Source organism: Aquarana catesbeiana, linkage group LG01 (genome assembly GCF_042186555.1).
Source record: "Aquarana catesbeiana isolate 2022-GZ linkage group LG01, ASM4218655v1, whole genome shotgun sequence".
Taxonomy (NCBI): Eukaryota; Metazoa; Chordata; class Amphibia; order Anura; family Ranidae; genus Aquarana; species Aquarana catesbeiana.
Window position 1 is genome coordinate 92190744 of NC_133324.1, and position 19565 is coordinate 92210308.

A 19565-nucleotide genomic window follows, 5' to 3' on the forward strand; every position below is an offset into this window, starting at 1 on the left:
TTTTATTACATATTAATTTTATTACATATTAACACACATTGTACAATATATACTTCTAAAATAGAGTGGATTATAGGATTTTACAAGCATTTTAAACTAGGGCTTATTTTCGGGGTAGGGCTTATACTGCATCCCTCCTGGAAAATAACGCTAGGTCTTATTTTTGGAGGTTGGTCTTATTTTCGGGGAAACACGGTATTGTGACTACAGTCAATGGAAGCCTGTAGAGAGCTCATATTTATAGTAATGCAATGTGCATATGAGTCTCACTGAGCAAAACCTTTCCAGGTTAGGTTTACAGGCTCTGGAGCACAAAACTTCTCCCAGAAGGCTTATTCTGTAATTGATTTTCTTGCAGTAGCTGATTAGCAATTATGCAGAGTGCACTCCGTGACCAACAGATGGCCACAAGATGTAGCAAGTTCTCTATAATAAAATAAGATCATTAAATATGACATGATAAGTGTTCAAATGTAAAATCCATGTCAAATTAATGTAAGCTAGATTAATTACAGAAAATAAGTCATATAATAGTTCCTTAGTGAAGAACTTTACAATAATACTCAAAAATGTGGTTATCAGTCATGCCAGTGGGCCACATCTTTAAATTATAGGCTGTTAACATACACAAAAGTTTGTGGACACCTGGCCATTATATCAATATGAACATGTCAGACATTCCATTCCAAATCAGTAGACAATAAGAAGAAGTTTAATTACTATTTGAAACTTTGCGCTAGATAACCATGAGCTAATATAGGAATGAAAACAATTTACATGTTGCACGTCCTTAAAAAGGCATTTAACAAAGTGAAGAAATCCAAACACAGAACAGTGCAATTGGTAACAACCAATACAGTGAAAAAATGTGACAAGTGACCTCCTTAAACAAGGCAGTGACAATTCTAACATAAAAAGTCCAACTCCAGTTGACATTCTTTGTGACCAGTATTCAATTGTGCCATTTTCAGTAATCCCCCCACCAAAGCAAATCCAAGACTCTTACCAAAAACCCTGGACCTCCAAATATTGAGGTCACGAGTGCATATGTGTCATCTAAGAAATCCAGCCAAAGCCACTTTAATGCCCCATACACATGGTCGGACTTTGTTCGGACATTCCAACAACAAAATCCTAGGATTTTTTCCGACGGATGTTGGCTCAAACTTGTCTTGCATACACACGGTCACACAAAGTTGTCGGAAAATCCGATCATTCTGAACGCGGTGACGTAAAACATGTACGTCGGGACTATAAACGGGGCAGTGGCCAATAGCTTTCATCTCTTTATTTATTCTGAGCATGCGTGGCACTTTGTCCGTCGGATTTGTGTACACACGATCGGAATTTCCGACAACGGATTTTGTTGTCGGAAAATTTTATCTCCTGCTCTCCAACTTTGTGTGTCGGAAAATCCGATGGAAAATGTCCGATGGAGCCCACACACGGTCGGAATTTCCGACAACACGCTCCGATCGGACATTTTCCATCGGAAAATCCGACCGTGTGTACGGGGCATAAGCTTTCCATAAGATTTTGGAGTTTGTGTAAATGTGTTCCATTTTAGCCAAAAGAATATATGTGAAGTCATGTACTGATCAGTGGCAGCTGTTTTTTTTTGTTTTGGGGGGGTGGCAAACACCCCCCCCCCCGGGCCACCGGTGGAGCGGCACTAGCACAACTGCTATCTACCCCCCCGGCGCGGCACTAACACACCCCTCCCACCACCCCCACCACCCGCTGTCCTTACCCTGGATGTGAGAGCAGCAGTCAGATGTGGCCACCTTCCAGCGTGGCGGGCTCGGGGGAAATCTGCTCCGGTGTCCTCTCCTGGAGAAGCTTCCACGGTGTCTCCTCTCTATTCCTCTCCGATAGGCATCCAATAGGATCGCCTGACATCTTGGCCAATTGGGAAACAGGTTTCATACCTGCTTCCCGATTGGCCATGAGAAGGATCTGTGTTGCAACAGGGAATTTTTAATCTGTTGCAACACACCTGGGTGGGCTCCAGACGCAATGCTCTGCGTCCCTAGTCCATCCTATTTTGAATATATATTGAACAGTGCAGCGCTGGACACACAAACAAGTAAAGTGGTAATCTAAGTAGTACTGATATAATCAATGTGTATAATAAAGTATTATTAAAGCAATAATAAAAATCCACCAATATATTACTATCGATCAATACATATGTTAGTGCCAAAACTAAAGAATAGTGAAAAAGTTCAAATGAAGTGAAGAAATAAAAAAAAAGTCCAAAAATGATTGTGTGAAAAATGTGAAATCCAAATGCGATACTCCACTTGATAGTGCTGCCCGTCACCAGGTGAAAAAAATGGAGGCTTACCAGAAAGCCCGCGACCGCCCTTACTCAGGGGGGTCAGTACAGGCTTAGTAGATCACCGTGGATGTGCCGACAAGATCACAGCTGATGGCCCTCTTTGCTCCTTCCTGGATAGCTCATCAATGGCAGCAGGGGACACTCAGGACAAAGGTGGTCATCGGATGACTCCAGCAGTGAACGCTTCAGCGGGGGGTAAGTCATATCAAAACAAAAAAGGGGACTCCCATAGTGCAGAAAGCCAAGTAGCATTTATTTAAAAATGGACATACAATGCATAAAATCGCATATACGATGCGCATAAAAAGCCCTGCTGTCATACTGCTACTGCTCCCGGGACAGATGTTTTATAGGACCCTCAACCATGTGTATTGTTTGATTTTACTTGGAGCTGATTTATACGTATTGGGGTTATTTGTTACATCTGGGGAGCTATTTATTTAATTATATGATATTATTCTGTTATTAATTAATTTATAGACATGTATCTTGCATCTACTCCTGAATAGTGGTCATGAGCCATGAAACGCATCGAGTTACTGGATGCAATGAGCTCTTGGATACAATATGGCATACTACCATGCATCAATATTTGTACTGCATATGTTAAAACAGTTGTATGACTTTGAATGAATTTATATTGTTACCATATTTATCTATTACATATTATAAATCAGCTCATTACTATTTTTAACTTGTTTCTTCGATTGTTAATTCATTGCTCCATAAATAACTACAATCATGTGCATCCATTACAATTTTTATATGTGAAGCGGCTCATTTAAAGTCCAGAACCTTTTGAAATTGTCTACATATATACAGTATCTCACACAAGTGAATACACCCCTCACATTTTTGTAAATATTTTATTCTATCTTTTCATGTGACAACACCAAGAAATTGCACTTTGCTACAATGTAAAGTAGTGAGTGTACAGCTTGTATAACAGTGTAAATTTGCTGTCCCTTCAAATACACTCAACACACAGCCATTAATGTCTAAACCGCTGGCAACCAAAGTGAGTACACCCCTAAGTGAAAATGTCCAAATTGGGCCCAATTAGCTATTTTCCCTCCCCAGTGTCATGTGACTCGTTAGTGTTACAAGATCCCAGGTGTGAATAAGAAGCAGGTGTGTTAAATTTGGTGTTATTGCTCTCACTCTCTCATACTGGTCACTGGAAGTTCACCATGGCACCTCATGGCACAGAACTCTCTGAGGATCTGAAAAAAAGAATTGTTGCTCTACATAAATATTGACCTAGGCTATAAGAAAATTGCCAAGACCCTGAAACTGAGCTGCAGCACGGAGGCCAAGACCATACAGCGGTTTCAGTCCATGACTTTGTTTTGTTTGTTTTATTGAGGGATATGAACTTGGATAGGGATCGGAAATGATGGGATGCCCACTTGACTTCAAACTTCAGGGGCAACTTCTATATACAGTCCTCTATACAGCTCCTCTTCTTCCTCCAGTACTCACTTGCTTGCAGAAACCCAGCTGTGTCACCTTGTTACAATTTGGTAGTAAAGGCCCATTACAGGCAGGGACTCGCAGATCCTATACTTGAAGATAGGGTGACACAGCTCACACTTTCCCAGCAATTCCTCTCTGTGGTCACTGATCCCAGCACTACCAACCTGCCTGGCTGCAGATGCTCCTTTAACTAGCCCTCCTGGATAACTTCTCTACAGTCCACCAAGACTAGCACTCTCTTCACAGTTCTCCCAGACTGAACACTCAACAGCCCACCCAGCTGACTACTCAGGAGATCTCCCAAACGTGCTGACCTGCTGCTGCTGTCCTCTCACTTGCTCCTGTATCTCCAGGAAGGATTTCCTCCATGTGTTGTGGGGGATCCTTCCAGCACCCGAACCCCAGACCCGAGTTTACTCCCCCCAGACTAGGGGGCACCATGCGGGGGCCTCCGACAGCCTCCTCAGCACTCCATCTCCATATTCCACCCAACTGCCCCTACTGGCATGACTCATGTCTATTTATGAGGTGAGTCTGACCCCTGCCAACCCATTTGCTAGGGATTGGCTGAGAACCATAAATCATAAATATGCATGGAAGCCCCTCCTTACTCTCACCCTCCAGTTCTGGAAATTTCTACCAATTTTCAGACCAGGGGGAAGTGTCAGAGAGAGCTGCCCGATGAGTTATTCAGCCTCCCTGAGTCACTAAACCCTGACCCAGATTCGGTCCAGGCCTGGCTCTCAGGCAAGCCAATTTGCCTACTCTAACAACTGAACTATATACACCTAGAACACTAGCTAGAGGGTACTACATAGAAAATAAGTTGGATAGTCAGATGCCAAGCATTTAAGATGCCACTATTCAACAGTTCTGTCCATACCACTGTCCTGGGGAGTCTGGCAGATGGATGCAGTAACCTACGCCTAGTAAAAGTGCTTTTGAGACCTGTATATTCATTTATATGGGTCCAGTATTCAGGTGAGCGGGTATTTCTACTGGTTGTGGAGCACTCTGATTATGGTGGAGCACAGAATATAGGATCATCACATGATGCATGGATATTTTATCAGAGAACTCTTTCTGATTTATCATATTGGAAAATACACTATATTGTCAAAAGTATTGGGACACCTGCCTTTACATGCACATGAACTTAGTTGGCCCACCCTTTGCAGCTATAACAGCTTCAACTCTTCTGGAAAGGCTGTCCACAAGGTTTAGGAGTGTGTCTATGGGAATGTTTGACCATTCTTTCAGAAGCGCATTTGTAAGTTTAGGTACTGATGTTGGGCGAGAAGGCCTTTTCTCGCAGTCTCCCCTCTAATTCATCCCACAGGTGTTCTATCGTGTTGAGGTTAGGACTCTGTGCAGGTCAGTCAAGTTCCTCCACCCCAAACTCGCTCATCCATGTCTTTATATCTTATATCTGCTGTGACTTTGCCTTCACTAGCAGGAAAGTTGTTCTAAAATTTGTCAGCTTGTATTTTTGCGCATCTGTCTTGACATATGGTGCTGGTGAGTTCATCTGTGGAAGGCAGATATGATTGTCAGCTTCCTTCTTAAGGACAATCACAACAAAGTGAGATGCTGCAAGGTGATGGATTTCTTGGTTAATCATTAAAAATAAAAATAGCAGCAAATCCTTAAAGGAGTTGCGTAGGCAAAATGTAAAAACATCTCAGTACATTGCAGAGAGCTAGTCATTGTCCATTGCTACCTAAAGAAGTAAAGCAAAGGCTGAATGTGTAATGACATTTTTTTCTCCTCTGTGTAAATTAATTTCTAATTGTGAGTGTTAATTTCTATCTGCACATATAACTAACATGTTGAAAATATTCACGTACATTTTTTTTACAGTAAAGTGACCCTGTCTCAACCAACATCCCCCTGTAAAAAAACACATTGGGAGGGATTTACTGAAACGGATGCACATAGAATCTGGTGCAGCTGTGCATAGTAACCAATCAGCTTCTAATTTCAGATTGTTCAAGTAAGCTTTGGCAATAAAACATAAGGCCGGGTTCACACTGGTGCGACACGACAGCCGTCCTACTTTGGAACCGACTTTGCCCTGCGACATACGTCTGACTTTCAATGAACGGGGATCCGACTTGGAACCCCGCCAATACCAGGCACTGTGTTTGGTATGAATCTTGAGGGGAAACTCCACTCCAAATTTTAAATAAAAATCCGGCATGGGTTCCCCCTCCAAGAGCATACCAGGCCCTTGGGTCTGGTATGGGTTTTAAGGGGAACCCCCCTACACCAAAAAAAGGCGTAGGGGTCCCCCACAAATCCATACCAGACCCTTATCCGAGCATGCAGCCCGGCCGGTCAGGAAAAGGGGTGGGGACGAGCGAGCGCCCCCCCCTGCTGAACCGTACCAGGCCGCATGCCCTCAACATGGGGGGGTGGGCGCTTTGGGGCAGGGGGCGCCCTGCGGCCCCCCCTCCACAAAGCACCTTGTCCCCATGTTGATGAGAACAAGGGCCTCTTCCCGACAACTCTGGCCGTTGGTTGTCGGGGTCTGCGGGTGGGTGGGCTTATTGGAATCCGGGAGCCTCCTTTAATAAGGGGGCCCCCAGATCCTGGCCCCCCACCCTATGTGAATGAGTATGGGGTACATCGTACCCCTACCCATTCACCTAGGAAAAAAAGTGTCTATAAAAAACACACTAGACAGGTTTTTAAAGTAATTTATTAGGCAGCTCCGGGGGTCTTCTTCCGACTTTGGGGGTCTCTTCCTTCTTCTCTGCGCTCTCTGGCCTCTTCTCCGCGCTCTCCGGTTCTTCTCCCAGTCTCCGTTATCTTCTGCCAGGCTCCTCCGCTATCTTCTGCTCTTTTGCCGCTCTTTTGCTTCTCCATCGTGTTCTTCCCTCCGGTCTTCTTCCAATGTTGACATGACGCTGTCTCCCGCTGTAATGCCGTCTGCGAGGTGCGCAATGATTTATATAGGTATGGGGCGTGGTCACCGGGTGATGTCATTCTGTGTCTCCGCCCATGCCCCGGGTGGTAACGTCATAATGGGCGGAGTCACCAGATGATATCACCCGGTGACCACGCTCCATACCTATATAAGTCGTTGCACACCTCGCAGACGGCATTACAACGGGAGAGAGCGTCGTGTCAACATCGGAAGAAGATCGGAGGGAAGAAGACGACGGAGAAGACCGGGCCACCGCTAGTAAAAGAGCGGCAAAAGAGCAGAAGATAGCGGAGGAGCCCGGGAGAAGAACCGGAGACCGGGAGAAGAGGCCGGAGAGCCCGGAGAAGAGGCCGGAGAGCATGGAGAAGAAGGAAGAGACCCCCGAAGTCTGAAGAAGACCCCCTAGCCTAATAAATGACTTTAAAAACCTGTCTAGTGTGTTTTTTTATTGGTGAATTCTAGGTGAATGGGTGGGGGTACGATGTACCCCATACTCATTCACATAGGGTGGGGGCCGGGATCTGGGGGCTCCCGGATTCTGATAAGCCCCCCGCCCGCAGACCCCAACAACCAATGGCCAGAGTTGTCGGGAAGAGGCCCTTGTCCTCATCAACATGGGGACAAGGTGCTTTGGGGTGGGGGGGCCCATGTTGAGGGCATGCGGCCTGGTACGGTTCGAGAGGGGGGGCTCTCACTTGTCCCCACCCCTTTTCCTGACCAGCCGGGCTGCGTGCTCGGATAAGGGTCTGGTATGGATTTGGGGGAGATCCCCATGCCTTTTTTCGGTGTAGGGGGGTCCCCCTTAAAATCCATACCAGACCCAAGGGCCTGGTATGCTCTTGGAGAGGGAACCCATGCCGTTTTTTAATTTAAAATTTGGCGTGGAGTTCCCCCTCAAGATCATCAGAGCACAAGTCGCATGCACAAGTCGGATCATGCATGCAAGACGGCGATCCGACTTTGATCCAACTTCAATGATAGTCAATGGGCTGAAGTAGGATCAAAGTCGGACCAAAGTAGTACAGGGAGCATTTTCAAAGTCGGACCGACTTGTGTCGGACCAGTTAAGACGGCTCCCATAGGGAAACATTGGTTTTCACACATCATGCGACATGAGCTCCCAGTGTTGGAGCATTTGTCACACTAGTGTGAACCTGGCCTAAAAAAGCTGATCATTTACTATACACAGCTGCACCAGATTATGTGTGTGCACCAGTTTAAGGAAAACTCTCCCATTGAGCCCAGATTCACACTGAGCTGCGGGAATGAAGCTGAACTCGCACGATTTCACTCCCGCATGTCAGTCCCGATTTCGGCCACGATTTTAGAGGCATCTGTGCAGGTTTCTGCACAGATGTCAATGTAAAGCGCAGCCCGAAATTGCAAAAAGTAAAACAGAAACTACTTTTTTTTAAATCCGTGCGGCGCCGCAAATGCAGCGTCGCACCGATTAGGACGGTGCCATTGCCGGCAATTGCCGCCGATTTGACATGCGTTTTGACATGTCAAATTGTACCAATGTGAACCAGGGCTGAATACTTTTTATTATATCTGGCAACAGGTCCATTCTTTGCTGTCTTGCATAGCGATGAGCACTGTTCCTATTTCTTAGGTTTGTTAGATATCATGTCACCCGCTGGGCACTGTGGTTGGTTTCTCTCACTGGCTGCCACATCATCACAGAACAAAATATACACCCTATGAGGGTGGATCCCTCATGACTACCGCTACACGATTTACATGCTATTCCTATCTTCTGACAATGTGAGTTTGTTTTTATTCTTTATTTTAAATAAATCCAAGTTTAAACGTTATCACGCTATGTGAGTGTTTTTATCCCTCACATGCAACACAAACTATTCGCTTGGCTTATGGTGTATCCATTGATGAGGAAGCCGTGCTGATTTCTTCCCCCTTTCTGTGTGGTGATGACATCTGACCAGATATAAGCCCTTTTGACCTGTATGGCATATGCTATTTCAGGCCACTATTTCTGGTAAGCCTCCATGATTCCTGGTGACGGTCCTGGCACTGATTTCAATCTTCTGTACACTTCTGGTCTCCCTACGGTCCATTTATCTACTAGGTTGCCGGGTCTAAACAATCCCTCTGCATGCTCAGGAGACACCTGTTTATCATCGCCTATGCACTGTTACCACAGACTTTTTGCTTTTGTTTTTTTCACTTATTGTGATATGGACTTTATATTTAATACCATTTTGTGATGTTTTTTTCACCTACCATTTGATTTAGTGAATGTTTATAAGTGTTATTATTTTGTTCACTAGTTACATTCATTCACCTGGCACTTTTTGGTTCACACTGAAATGTTTGCTTTGAAGTCACTTAATATTTAAGATTTTTCCACCATTCTGATTTATTTATTCATCACTTATTTACGGAGCTTATAGCGCCACACTTTTGAATTTTCTATATACACCCTATGAGCACAAGTGTGTGTACATCCCTCCAAATAATTGAGTTTAGTTATTTCCAGTAAAGGTTACTGTTAATGCTACAGCAACACATTAGACAATTGTGTGCCTCCAACCTTTTGACAACAATTTGGGGAAGGCCCTTTTCCCTTCCTGTATGACTGTGCACCAGTGCACAAAGTCAGCTTCATATATATATATATATATATATATATATATATATATATATATATATATATATATTGTGGTAGTGTAGTACCCCACCAGTGTATGGACGCAGGATTCTCAACCAGGCAGGTTGAAGGGCTCCAGTTTATTTGCTTATTTGGGAGGAAACTGGCTTTTCAGTTTCCTCATTATTTACTAAAGTCCAAGTCCACTTTGGGACCTGGAGATCGGGGATCCCAAGTCCTGGGTCCGGGTTTTGAGATCCACCAGCATACTGACTGGTCAGGTGTGTGCTGGGCTATTTTTAGACACCTGACCATGGTTCTGGGATCCACCCTCCCGAGGAGTCCAGGCGAGCAAGGTAGTCCGTTATAGAGCCAAGAGGGCTGAAGCATAAGCCTGAGCAGCGGTGCTGCTCGAGAGCCAGGTGGCTTGGTAATTTTTGTTTATTATTACATTACTGCTGTGAAGTTGAAACCCCTATGTGGGAATTCTGGATGGACATTTTCTTTCTTTAATAAAAGGGGGCCTAGAAGCCCTTAAACGGCATATCTGGCATGGACTCCACACACTAGGGTAAGCACTACACTGAGCTAAACAACCCCCAATGTTACTATATATATATATATATATATATATATATATATATATATATATATATATATATATATATATATAATTTTTTTTTTTTTTTTTTTTTTTTTTTAAACTACTAAAGAGTTCTACTAAAGAGGGGGTTTCATACATGATTAATAATTTATTTACGAAACTATAGATTTACTTTAAATGATAAGGATATATTGGGGTAAACTGATTCATTCTTTAAATGATAAGGATATTGGGGTAAAATGATGAATTCTGAACATATAGATGGCCATTGCACAGAATTTATTTCCATTTGTTTTAAAGCTTACTCCCTTGTACGAGCTGGTAAAAGAAGTGCCTTGTGCATCAGTCAAACGAATCTTTTTGAAACGAGCCATTGAGCAATATATTGGAGAAGCACATTCATGTCGCTGCAAGCCATGTAAAAACAATGGACAACCAGTCGTCAATGGACGAAAGTGTGAATGTTACTGTAAGCCGAACACCTATGGACAGGCCTGTCAATATGGGACCCTGACAGATGAAAGCCCAGGTATGAAAATTATAGTGTATAGTCAGTTCTTGGCTGTAGTTCATTTTTTAGATTAGTAGATTCTTTTTCTAGTGGTTGTCTGTATGGGTGGCCATAGATAAGCCTAAATCTCCACAAGAACCATGGACAGAACAATATGAGGCCACCCTAAGGGCTTGTATAGATGGGCATATGCATCACGCTTTCTGGTGCATTCTTCTTGCATTTCAGATCAGTTTGAGAAACTACTTTGTTCCATATTATTTCCTTCTCACGTGAATTTGACCTGCAATACACAGCTCACAACATTTAAAGTCATTCTGCAATTACCAGCCAAACAAGACACAGATCCAGATCTGGCCTGTCCGCAGGTACCACAATATCCATACAGTAGAAGACAATTCAATTATTAAATTCAAATAAGGACTATTCAATTAAATAAATATAACAGCTGAGGAATTCAAAGGAACAGTGCCTCTCAAAGCTGTTATGCGTGCCTTTAATCTGTGGTAAACCAGGTGCCTTCCGGAGAACCTTCAGGAGAGCTTGTCTTTACTCAGCAAGCACCCCTCTGACACTTTTCATCCAGGATAGGTTTAATCATAGAGATAGGGTGAAATGTGCCAGAGGGGCATGCCCATAGCTAGGGACCATCCAGGAAGCCAGCTTGGCTGAATAAAATACTAACAGAGAAAATTAGTTCTAGCATGAACAAAAGCCAGTGTACACTAAACCCTAATATAAACTGCTTAAGAACCTGCACCTGCCATGACATTAGCCCAGTGATGACAGCATGGTATTTTGGCATAGCCTCTAGACAGTTTTTCCAACATTGCCTCTTAGGAGCTCAGAAACAGCCCTATAATGGCAAGCTAAGCTGGAAATTGGGAGCATCAATTATAATTGCTGGGTTGTCTACGCTACATATTGAAACCCACATTGTAGCACCATACTTTCAGCATGCATGGGTGTTCCTATTACTGCTAGCTGCGGGGTTTCCTGTGGCACTGCTCTTTAAAAATCTGGGTTTTAAACGTTAAATTAAACCTGAGATATGGAGCTGCCATTGCCGACCTCCTGAAAATTCTTGTGTGCTACTCTGGCGCTCCGTTTTTATTCCTTTGTGAGCCACTGACCCTTATCAAATATGAAGATCAGGAGTATCGTTGTCTTATCTGCATACTTCTGGGTTAGTGACTCAAAGTACTAATTGGGGTCAGCATGACAGCCAGGAAACAGGCATTAGCTCAATCAAAATTAAACAATTGCAGCCTCTGTCTCCTTCAGGAAATATTTCCCTAAAGCGGAGTTTTCCTTAAAAAAAAATAAAAAAATTAAAGTCAGCAGCTACAAATACTGCAGCTGCTGACTTTTAATAATTGGACACTTACCTGTCCCAGGGTCCAGCGATGCGGGGGAACGAAGCTCCGCTCGTCGTGACTGGCCAGGCAATCATCTGGGACCTGTAACGTGTCCCAGACCATTGCCGAGAGGGAGAGGGGAGAGGTTAACTAGCTTCTGGCAAGTCAGGGGTAACCTTCCCTTAAAGCGGAAGTTCCAGTTTTGGGTGGAACTCCGTTTTAAGGAAGTTTTCAAAGTAATTATTGAGATAGGATACAACGGTCACATGGTATTCTAGGACAGTATGATACTGTGGGGTTGATTTACTGAAGGCAAAAAGACTATGCACTTTGCAAAGTGCAGCTGCACTCTGCAAGAGCAGTTGCTCTAGAGCCGGGGTCAACAACCTGTTGAACGCGATCTACCAGTAGATCATGGACAGGTGACTGGTAGATTGCTGTCTGGACTTGCTGACCTACCAAGAGGCGCATAAGCCACTGCCTCCCATGTAGTGCTGGCTCCTGTCCCATGTGGTGTGATAACAACTGCACTCCAACTCTTATCCCTGCTAGCGGTCTCCAGAGTGGTACCAGCAGCAGGAAAGAAAAGATCTTCAGATCAGTGTGAAGCAATACACTGGGCATAATAGTATAGGGCTGCTTTCACACTGATGTGCTGCAGTTGGGGGGCGATTGCAGAGTAGCCCCATTTACTTGAAAATGTCAGGATTGGCAGGCGGTAGCACCCACCAAAAACAACAGGGGGTTTAATTCCTGCTGTGGCATGTGTAGACTTTTGGCTGCTGCCTCAGCAGCTAAAGGGGGTGGGGGATTGGGGGAGGCCAAACCGTGATTAAACAATACCACCCCCCCAACTTTATGTGTGAATGAGCCCTAAGGTTGCTGCTGCCGAATGCAACTAAGGGCTCATTCACAAGTGAAGCAAGCATTGCTCCTCCTCTGAAAAGCAATCTGAGTGTGTTAAACAGGTGGCGGGGAGGTAATATGTTACTTCCTCACCGCCTGAATTAAACCCATGATTACGTTACGTGTAATGCATGCGATTGCGACACAGTAGTACGGCAATTAAAGGTTTAAATCAGGTGTGAGGAGGCGACACTGTGCCCGGTGATCTTGACTTCTCCCATGTTGTTCAGATAGATCTTCACCTCTTTAAGGTTGCCTACCCCTGCTCTAGAGCTTAAATGAGCAACAACTATGCTGACTTCCATCATCCAATCTTGTGCAAGCAAAAATGCAGTTTTTTTTTTCTTGCACATGATTGGGTACTCTTTGCAAAGTGAAGCTTTACCTTGTTTACTAAGCTCTGGAGCAACTGCACAAGTCTATTTGCCTTTAGTAAATCAACCCCTGAATTTGATTGTCTAAGATTTAGTGTTCCTAGAAATGGTTTTGAAAGGATAGTAATTTGTAAGTGCAACCAGTTTGTACACGCAATCAAACTCAAACTCATATACTGACTCATACATGATATATATATATCATATATGACTCATACTTATTAAGTATGAGTCATATACTCTCAATTTCTGTATATCTCACTCAACGTCCTATGATTGAAGGAGTTGTTCATGGTAGCTGGAGCTGCTGGTCGTCCTGGAACCTCTGTCGTGGAACCTCTGGAAGAAGAGTCCGGAACAGGGTCTGTAACAATCCAGCACCCAGCGGAGGAGGGAAGAGCTGTATCGGAGACTCGATAGAAAGCCAAAAGTGTGAGGAGGATGAGCTGGAGCACTTACGGTTCGTTATATATGTAATTCTTTGTTCATCATCTCAGAAGAACACTGGTACCTGACATTTTCTAACCCTTCCAAAACGTAATCGGTTAGCATTGTTACAGTAACAATAAAGTAGAATGGGGCAAAATTTAAAGGGTAAGTTCACCTTTTCACAAACAATGAAAAAGTGAAATAACACTGTACACCCTAACACCCCCCCCCCTCCACTTACCTCCATTTACCTCCATGATTATTAGCGTTCACTGCCCACTTAGCTGGTGCAGGTCCAGGGATTTTAAAGCTGTGGTCTTCTTCCAGGACAGATCAGAAGGATTCTGATTGGTCATGTGCCTGCACGTGACTGCTTTGACCAATCAGAATTGCTCTAATCTGTCCTGGCGTCCCTAAGGAAAGATAGGGAAGAAGACCGTGGCTTTAAAATCCTCAGAAACCTGCACCAGTTAAGTGGGCAGTGTAAGCTAATTATCCACAGAGGTAGGTGCAGTGGGGACTGGGCAGAAGGTGGTGGTGGGGAGGGGGGGGGGGTGTACGGTGTTAGTTCAGCCTTTCTCTTTTTGGGTAAAGGTGAGCTTATTAATCAACACAGCATATGCCTTAAAAGTATACTCTTTATAAGTACTCTAAAAACAAAGTGATTGTATACGATCACCTTGTAAAACAACCCATTCAATTTAGAATAGAAATTTGTGTAGATATAATAAAAATTATAAATAACTTTTTTCCCTTTTTTTATAAGTCATCACATTCCCTCTGTTCTCAGCTGCATAAGAGCTGGTGGGGGAGGAGAAACAACAGTACACTGATCTTACCAGTGAAAGGTTGTGCATGGGGGGGATAAGTCTGGTCATTGGAGGAGAACAAGGCTGAGTTCCCAGCATAGCTAGAGAACTGACCACAGTCTGCTCTCCTGCCTAGTATGATCAGTTTTTAATAGGAAAGCAGAGGGACTGGAAAGAAAACCAGGGATTTCCCACAAAGTAGGCAATACAAAGAGAACAGGATACTTTTTCATATAAGTACATGATACATATCAGGAATATGAAATATTGGGTTTACATACTCTTTAACCAGAGGAAAAAAAATAAAAAATAAAAAAAATATCTACTTTTTGTCAGTGCACTTCCCTTGTAGTACTATGTTTACTACAAAATGACAGGTCCACTTAAATTTTATTGAGGAATTCAAGATGAAAGGTAGATTTTTTTGGAGTACTGCTTAGGTGCAATTACCATTAATGACATAGCAAGTCTTCACTTTTTGATTCCAGGTCCACTAACAGATTCCCTTCAGGGATAATTGTTAGCACCAGCCGTTGCTGTGCATGTTATATGTCACATTAAAATATATACCTAGGTTCACGTTCTTCATTGCCCTGACCAATGGATGTGTATTGAATGAATGATGTACTTGCCAAAAAAGTGTAAAAAAATAAAGCAATACAAATGTGTTAATAACAGAAACATGCCTAAAATCTGATTACAGCTCTCAGACGATCAGCCTGCATCTGCCATGTGCTAATATTTGTTCTTTCCAAATGTCATCTCCTTGATAAAATGCTCACCTGTTCTGACAACTGTCATTGTCACTTTGTCAGCAAATGGACGCTGACTTTTATCATCTACAAAATTAGGAGCTTGCTTATTACCGATGAATATTAGGCAAATTTATACAAAGGTCACTTGTTCTCTCTCTGCCAACCTAGCCTTTGGCGTTGAATATTTTATTCTTGGATCCTGATGTATTAGCATTTTTTTTTTTTTTTGGTCAAAAAGTATTGAACAGCATTTCTTAACATAATTATAGTTATATTAGGAAACATTTTTATAACAAAAGTCTGTCAGTTCATAGGGAACATCGTGGTTTAGCCAAAATTTGTTTCACTGCAAAATTATCAATTTTAGCTTTTGTGGAAATTTCACCATTGTTAACCTCAAATTTTGTCATGTAGTCTGCAAAATTTGCTTAAAATACCCACATTTCCTATCAAAGCCATGTGATCATCATGTCTTTACTGACATAGTGATGCAGTTCTCCGAGAAAAAGATTTGGTGAAGCACAAACTACCAGGGTCGCAAAGGTCGCACTTGCGACCGGGCTCTGGTGCACCGCCACTGTTGGGGGGCCCCAGCGAGGTTTCTAGCCGCAGGGCTCTGAGCTGAGAGCGTCTCCCTCCCTCCTCCTTCGCACAGATAGGAGAGGAGAGAGACGATCTCCTCCACCCACCCCCCTCTCTTCCTGTGTGCACCACTAGAAGTTTGTGAAGCTAATCAGCTGAATATGATCAATCAGCTGCTGGGCTTCACACTTTCTGCAATGCAGACAGGAGAAGAGGGGCGGCAAGAGAAGGAGCAGATCGGCTCTCTCCTCTTCCATCTGTGTGATGGAGGGGGGGGGGACTGTCAGTGCAGGCTCTGGGCTGTATTAGGGAGTTGCTCTCAGCTCAGAGCCCTGCTCAGGAGGCACTGGTGAACAGCACTGCTAGGCTACACTGATGGCTACTGATAGGTAGCACTGATAGTCGGCATTGATGAGCACTGATAGGCGGCATTGTCGAGCACTGATAGGCGGCACTGATAGGCAGCAATGATAGGCAGCACTGATAGGTGGCACTGAGAGGCGGCACTGAGAGGCACAGATAGGCGGCATTGATGAGCACTGATAAGTGGCACTGATAAATGGCACTGATAGGTGGCACTGATAGGCAGCACTGATAATCAGTGCTATGATTATCAGTGTAAACAATGTACTGACAGTTTTGCCGGTTAACAGCTCTCCTTTCCTCACACAGACACAGTGTGGAAGGAAAAGACTGCTGGTAACTGGCAAGTCTGTTTACATGGGATCAGCTGATCACATGGTACAGGGCAGCTGTGATTGGCCCTTTCCTGTGATTGGTGATCAGCTGTGTCTGAAGGGCACAGAAGTCACAGAGCATGCTGGTTGCGCACCCGAGGGGGCACGCAGGAGGCAGAGTTATTTTAAAGTTTACGATTTTGTGTTGGGCTGCATTCATAGCTGCCTTGGACCTAATGCGGCCCATGGCCGCAGGATGGACACCCCTGCTATAGGGGGTCCTGTGACTCCTCTAAACGGGCTGTGAGCCTCCTCTCCAGTCAGTTTAGTTGGTCTCTTTCTTATAATTTTTTTCATGCTTTAAACACTGAAAAATTGTTTTAACTTGCTTTTAACACATCTTCCCTTGTTTAACCACTTGCCGCATGCCCGCCGTCAAATGATGGAGGGGCGGTGCGGCTCTCGTTCTGGGTGGGCGTCATATGACGGCGCACCCGTATGGCCACATCCGAGGGGGGCGCACAGCGTGGCGGTCACGCCGTATGGCCGTGACGCGGCTTTTTATTCATGTGATCGACTGTGTCCAATCACAGCCGGTCACATGTAAACAAGGAAGTGCTGATAGTCAGCACTCCTCGCCTCACACTGACAGAGTGTGTGGCGAGGAGAGCCGATCAGCGGCATCTCCTTGCAGGGGACAGTAAGAGATGTAATTAGGGCACTGATCATGGCACTGAGAAGGTCATTCTTCTACTCTGCTCTTTTCTTCTATCAGCATGTTCCATTTCAGCACATTCTCATGTAGCACACATGATTGGCTCCCAGTCCTGACCCTTTTTTCCACAGTATGAAGTCTGCTGCACAGTGAACAGTGAACTGCAAAAGCCTGATAGCACATAAATACTAGATAGATAGACCCCCCGTTTTTGGTCTGGATGGGCGTAGAATATAGTCACTTTAAGCAAATTAATGTTAGCGCTGGCATAATGTTATATAACAGGGATATGCAATTAGCGGACCTCCAGCTGTTGCAAAACTACAAGTCCCATCATGCCTCTGCCTCTGGGTGTCATGCTTGTGGCTGTCAGAGTCTTGCTATGCATCATGGGACTTGTAGTTCTGCAACAGCTGGAGGTCCTCTAATTGCATATCCCTGCTATATAATAATAATACTGCTACTATTACTACTACTACTACTAATAGTAATAAATTGTAAAAGTAATTAATCATAATGAATTGCTTGGTAACTGTAAGTAATACAGTCATTATACCTAATGTGTTTTCACTTGTCTGCAGAACTATAGAGCCTCACTGCTTTGACATCAACATTTTACCTACTCAGTTCTGTCCTCCTCCTCCTTCTCTGTGGAATGGCTATATCTTGGTAAGTACAGCTGTTTTGTGTACTTTTAGGGCTCACTCACATGGGTGGCCAGTGACGGTAAAAACAGGCCCCTCGACTGCTTGCCTTATGCTGCAACAGCAGCCGGACAGAGTTGTACACATGCCGTGGCTGCAATGCTTTGTTTTGTGGTTGGGCCAAAAATTATACTCCATTTCCAGTTTGGCAGGCAGTACTACTATTAAACACGACTCATTCAGGTGAAAGGGGCTGCATAGCAACTGCCTTGCAACAGCACGCAATGCATGCAGTTGTGGCATGGTGGTGTGGGCTTTCCAGGGTTAAAACAGGCAATGAGGAGGCAACATATTACCTCCTAGCTGTCTGTTAACTGAGACAGCAAGGGCAGTGGACAAGATGTGTGAACAATGTCTTTGTTCCATTGTTTCTGTCAAAAAGGCAACTCTACTTAAGTCAAAACCAGCCATCACTCTTTTGCTGAGAAAATTCTCTTCTTCATTATAGTTAATATGAATTAATTCAATTGGAGTTTTCTTTTCTGGGGATTTTCAGAGATTTGAAAATTTTGTTGAAATGTTTCTTGTGTAGCACCCTGGTGTTTAGGTAGGGTTGCTCTTAAATTTACCTCCTAGGTTTAGCTACCTTGGCTAATTGTTGAGGATCAATTGATTTTACTGTAATGCCCCGTACACACGATCGGACATTCCGACAACAAAATCCATGGATTTTTTCCGACAGATGTTGGCTCAAACTTGTCTTGCATGCACAGGGTCACACAAATCTTGTCGGAAATTCCGAACGTCAAGAACGCGGTGACGTACAACACGTACGACGAGCCGAGAAAAAGGAAGTTCAATAGCCAGTGCGGCTCTTCTGCTTGATTCCTGGTGGCTTTAGATATGAGAAGGCCAATGCAAGGTCAGATTATGGGTATATGGGGTATCTCAGCCAATGGGCAGGGGTTTTCTTAAATCCCTTGGCCTGCTGAGAGAGCCTATATATTTGGGTGGAGTCAGGTGATCGGTGTTCTGTGTCACCTGGATGGCTGTCTGGGTGGACTTGTGTTGTACTACCCGGGCTGCTAGGCCAGAGATTGGGCCTATCCCGTGCACATCTGGCTTCTAGTCTGTCTGAGGGCCTATCCAAAAGTGAGAGAGCAGCGCAGAGTTGGGACTCTGGCTTGCAGTCCAACCAGAATTAACGGTTCTGCCGGCTGGAGAACCCATCTGGGACAGAGGTAGAAGGGAAGCTGTCGCCACTTCCCTTCTACCAACCACCTTTTTACCAGGGACCACAGTGAGTAACTGAAGCAAGTAGCGGAGCAGCATTCTCACCAACCGGGGATGGTGAAGAGTCAGGAAACTTCAGTGGGTATCAAGCCAGGGACCCAGCCAGCGGAAGTGACACTTGCAGAGCAGCATTGTGTGTCAAGCCAGGGACCGAGCAGGCCAGTGGGGTGAAGCTTGAGTGGTATCTTGAGTGCCAAGCTAGGGATCCAGCAGGACTAGCAGGGGTGACGCTTGGGGAAGATACCACCGTGAAGATTGGAGGAGCTCAAGGGATTCAGTGTCAGTGAATCATCTAGTCTAGTGAGAGACTGGGAGCTCAGTGGGCTGAAGAACTACAAGAAGTGATTGTAGTGGAAGTGAAAGAACTTTTACCCTTTGTGTTAGAAAATGTTAAAAACTGTTGCCATAGGAGACAGCATTCCTACACATGCAGATGTGGTGTCTTGCTGGATGCCTTTCCCTGCATAGGTGTCTTCCTGTTGAAGTCTCGGAGTCTGCCAATTAGTCTTGCAATTACCTAAGGGTGTCCTGGCCCTAACCCTCTCTCACCCAAA

At 44.3% G+C, this 19565-nt stretch overlaps 1 protein-coding gene across 1 annotated transcript in view; it reads left to right on the plus strand.

The window, feature by feature from the left end:
• The window catches only part of C7 (complement C7), a 101549-nt gene that overhangs the window by 60382 nt on the left and 21602 nt on the right, over positions 1-19565 (plus strand). The window contains exons 11-13 of the mRNA XM_073621727.1: positions 10259-10487; positions 13390-13567; positions 17656-17743. Of these exons, the coding sequence (XP_073477828.1) occupies positions 10259-10487; positions 13390-13567; positions 17656-17743 (495 nt within the window). The remainder of the gene's footprint in view (positions 1-10258; positions 10488-13389; positions 13568-17655; positions 17744-19565) is intronic.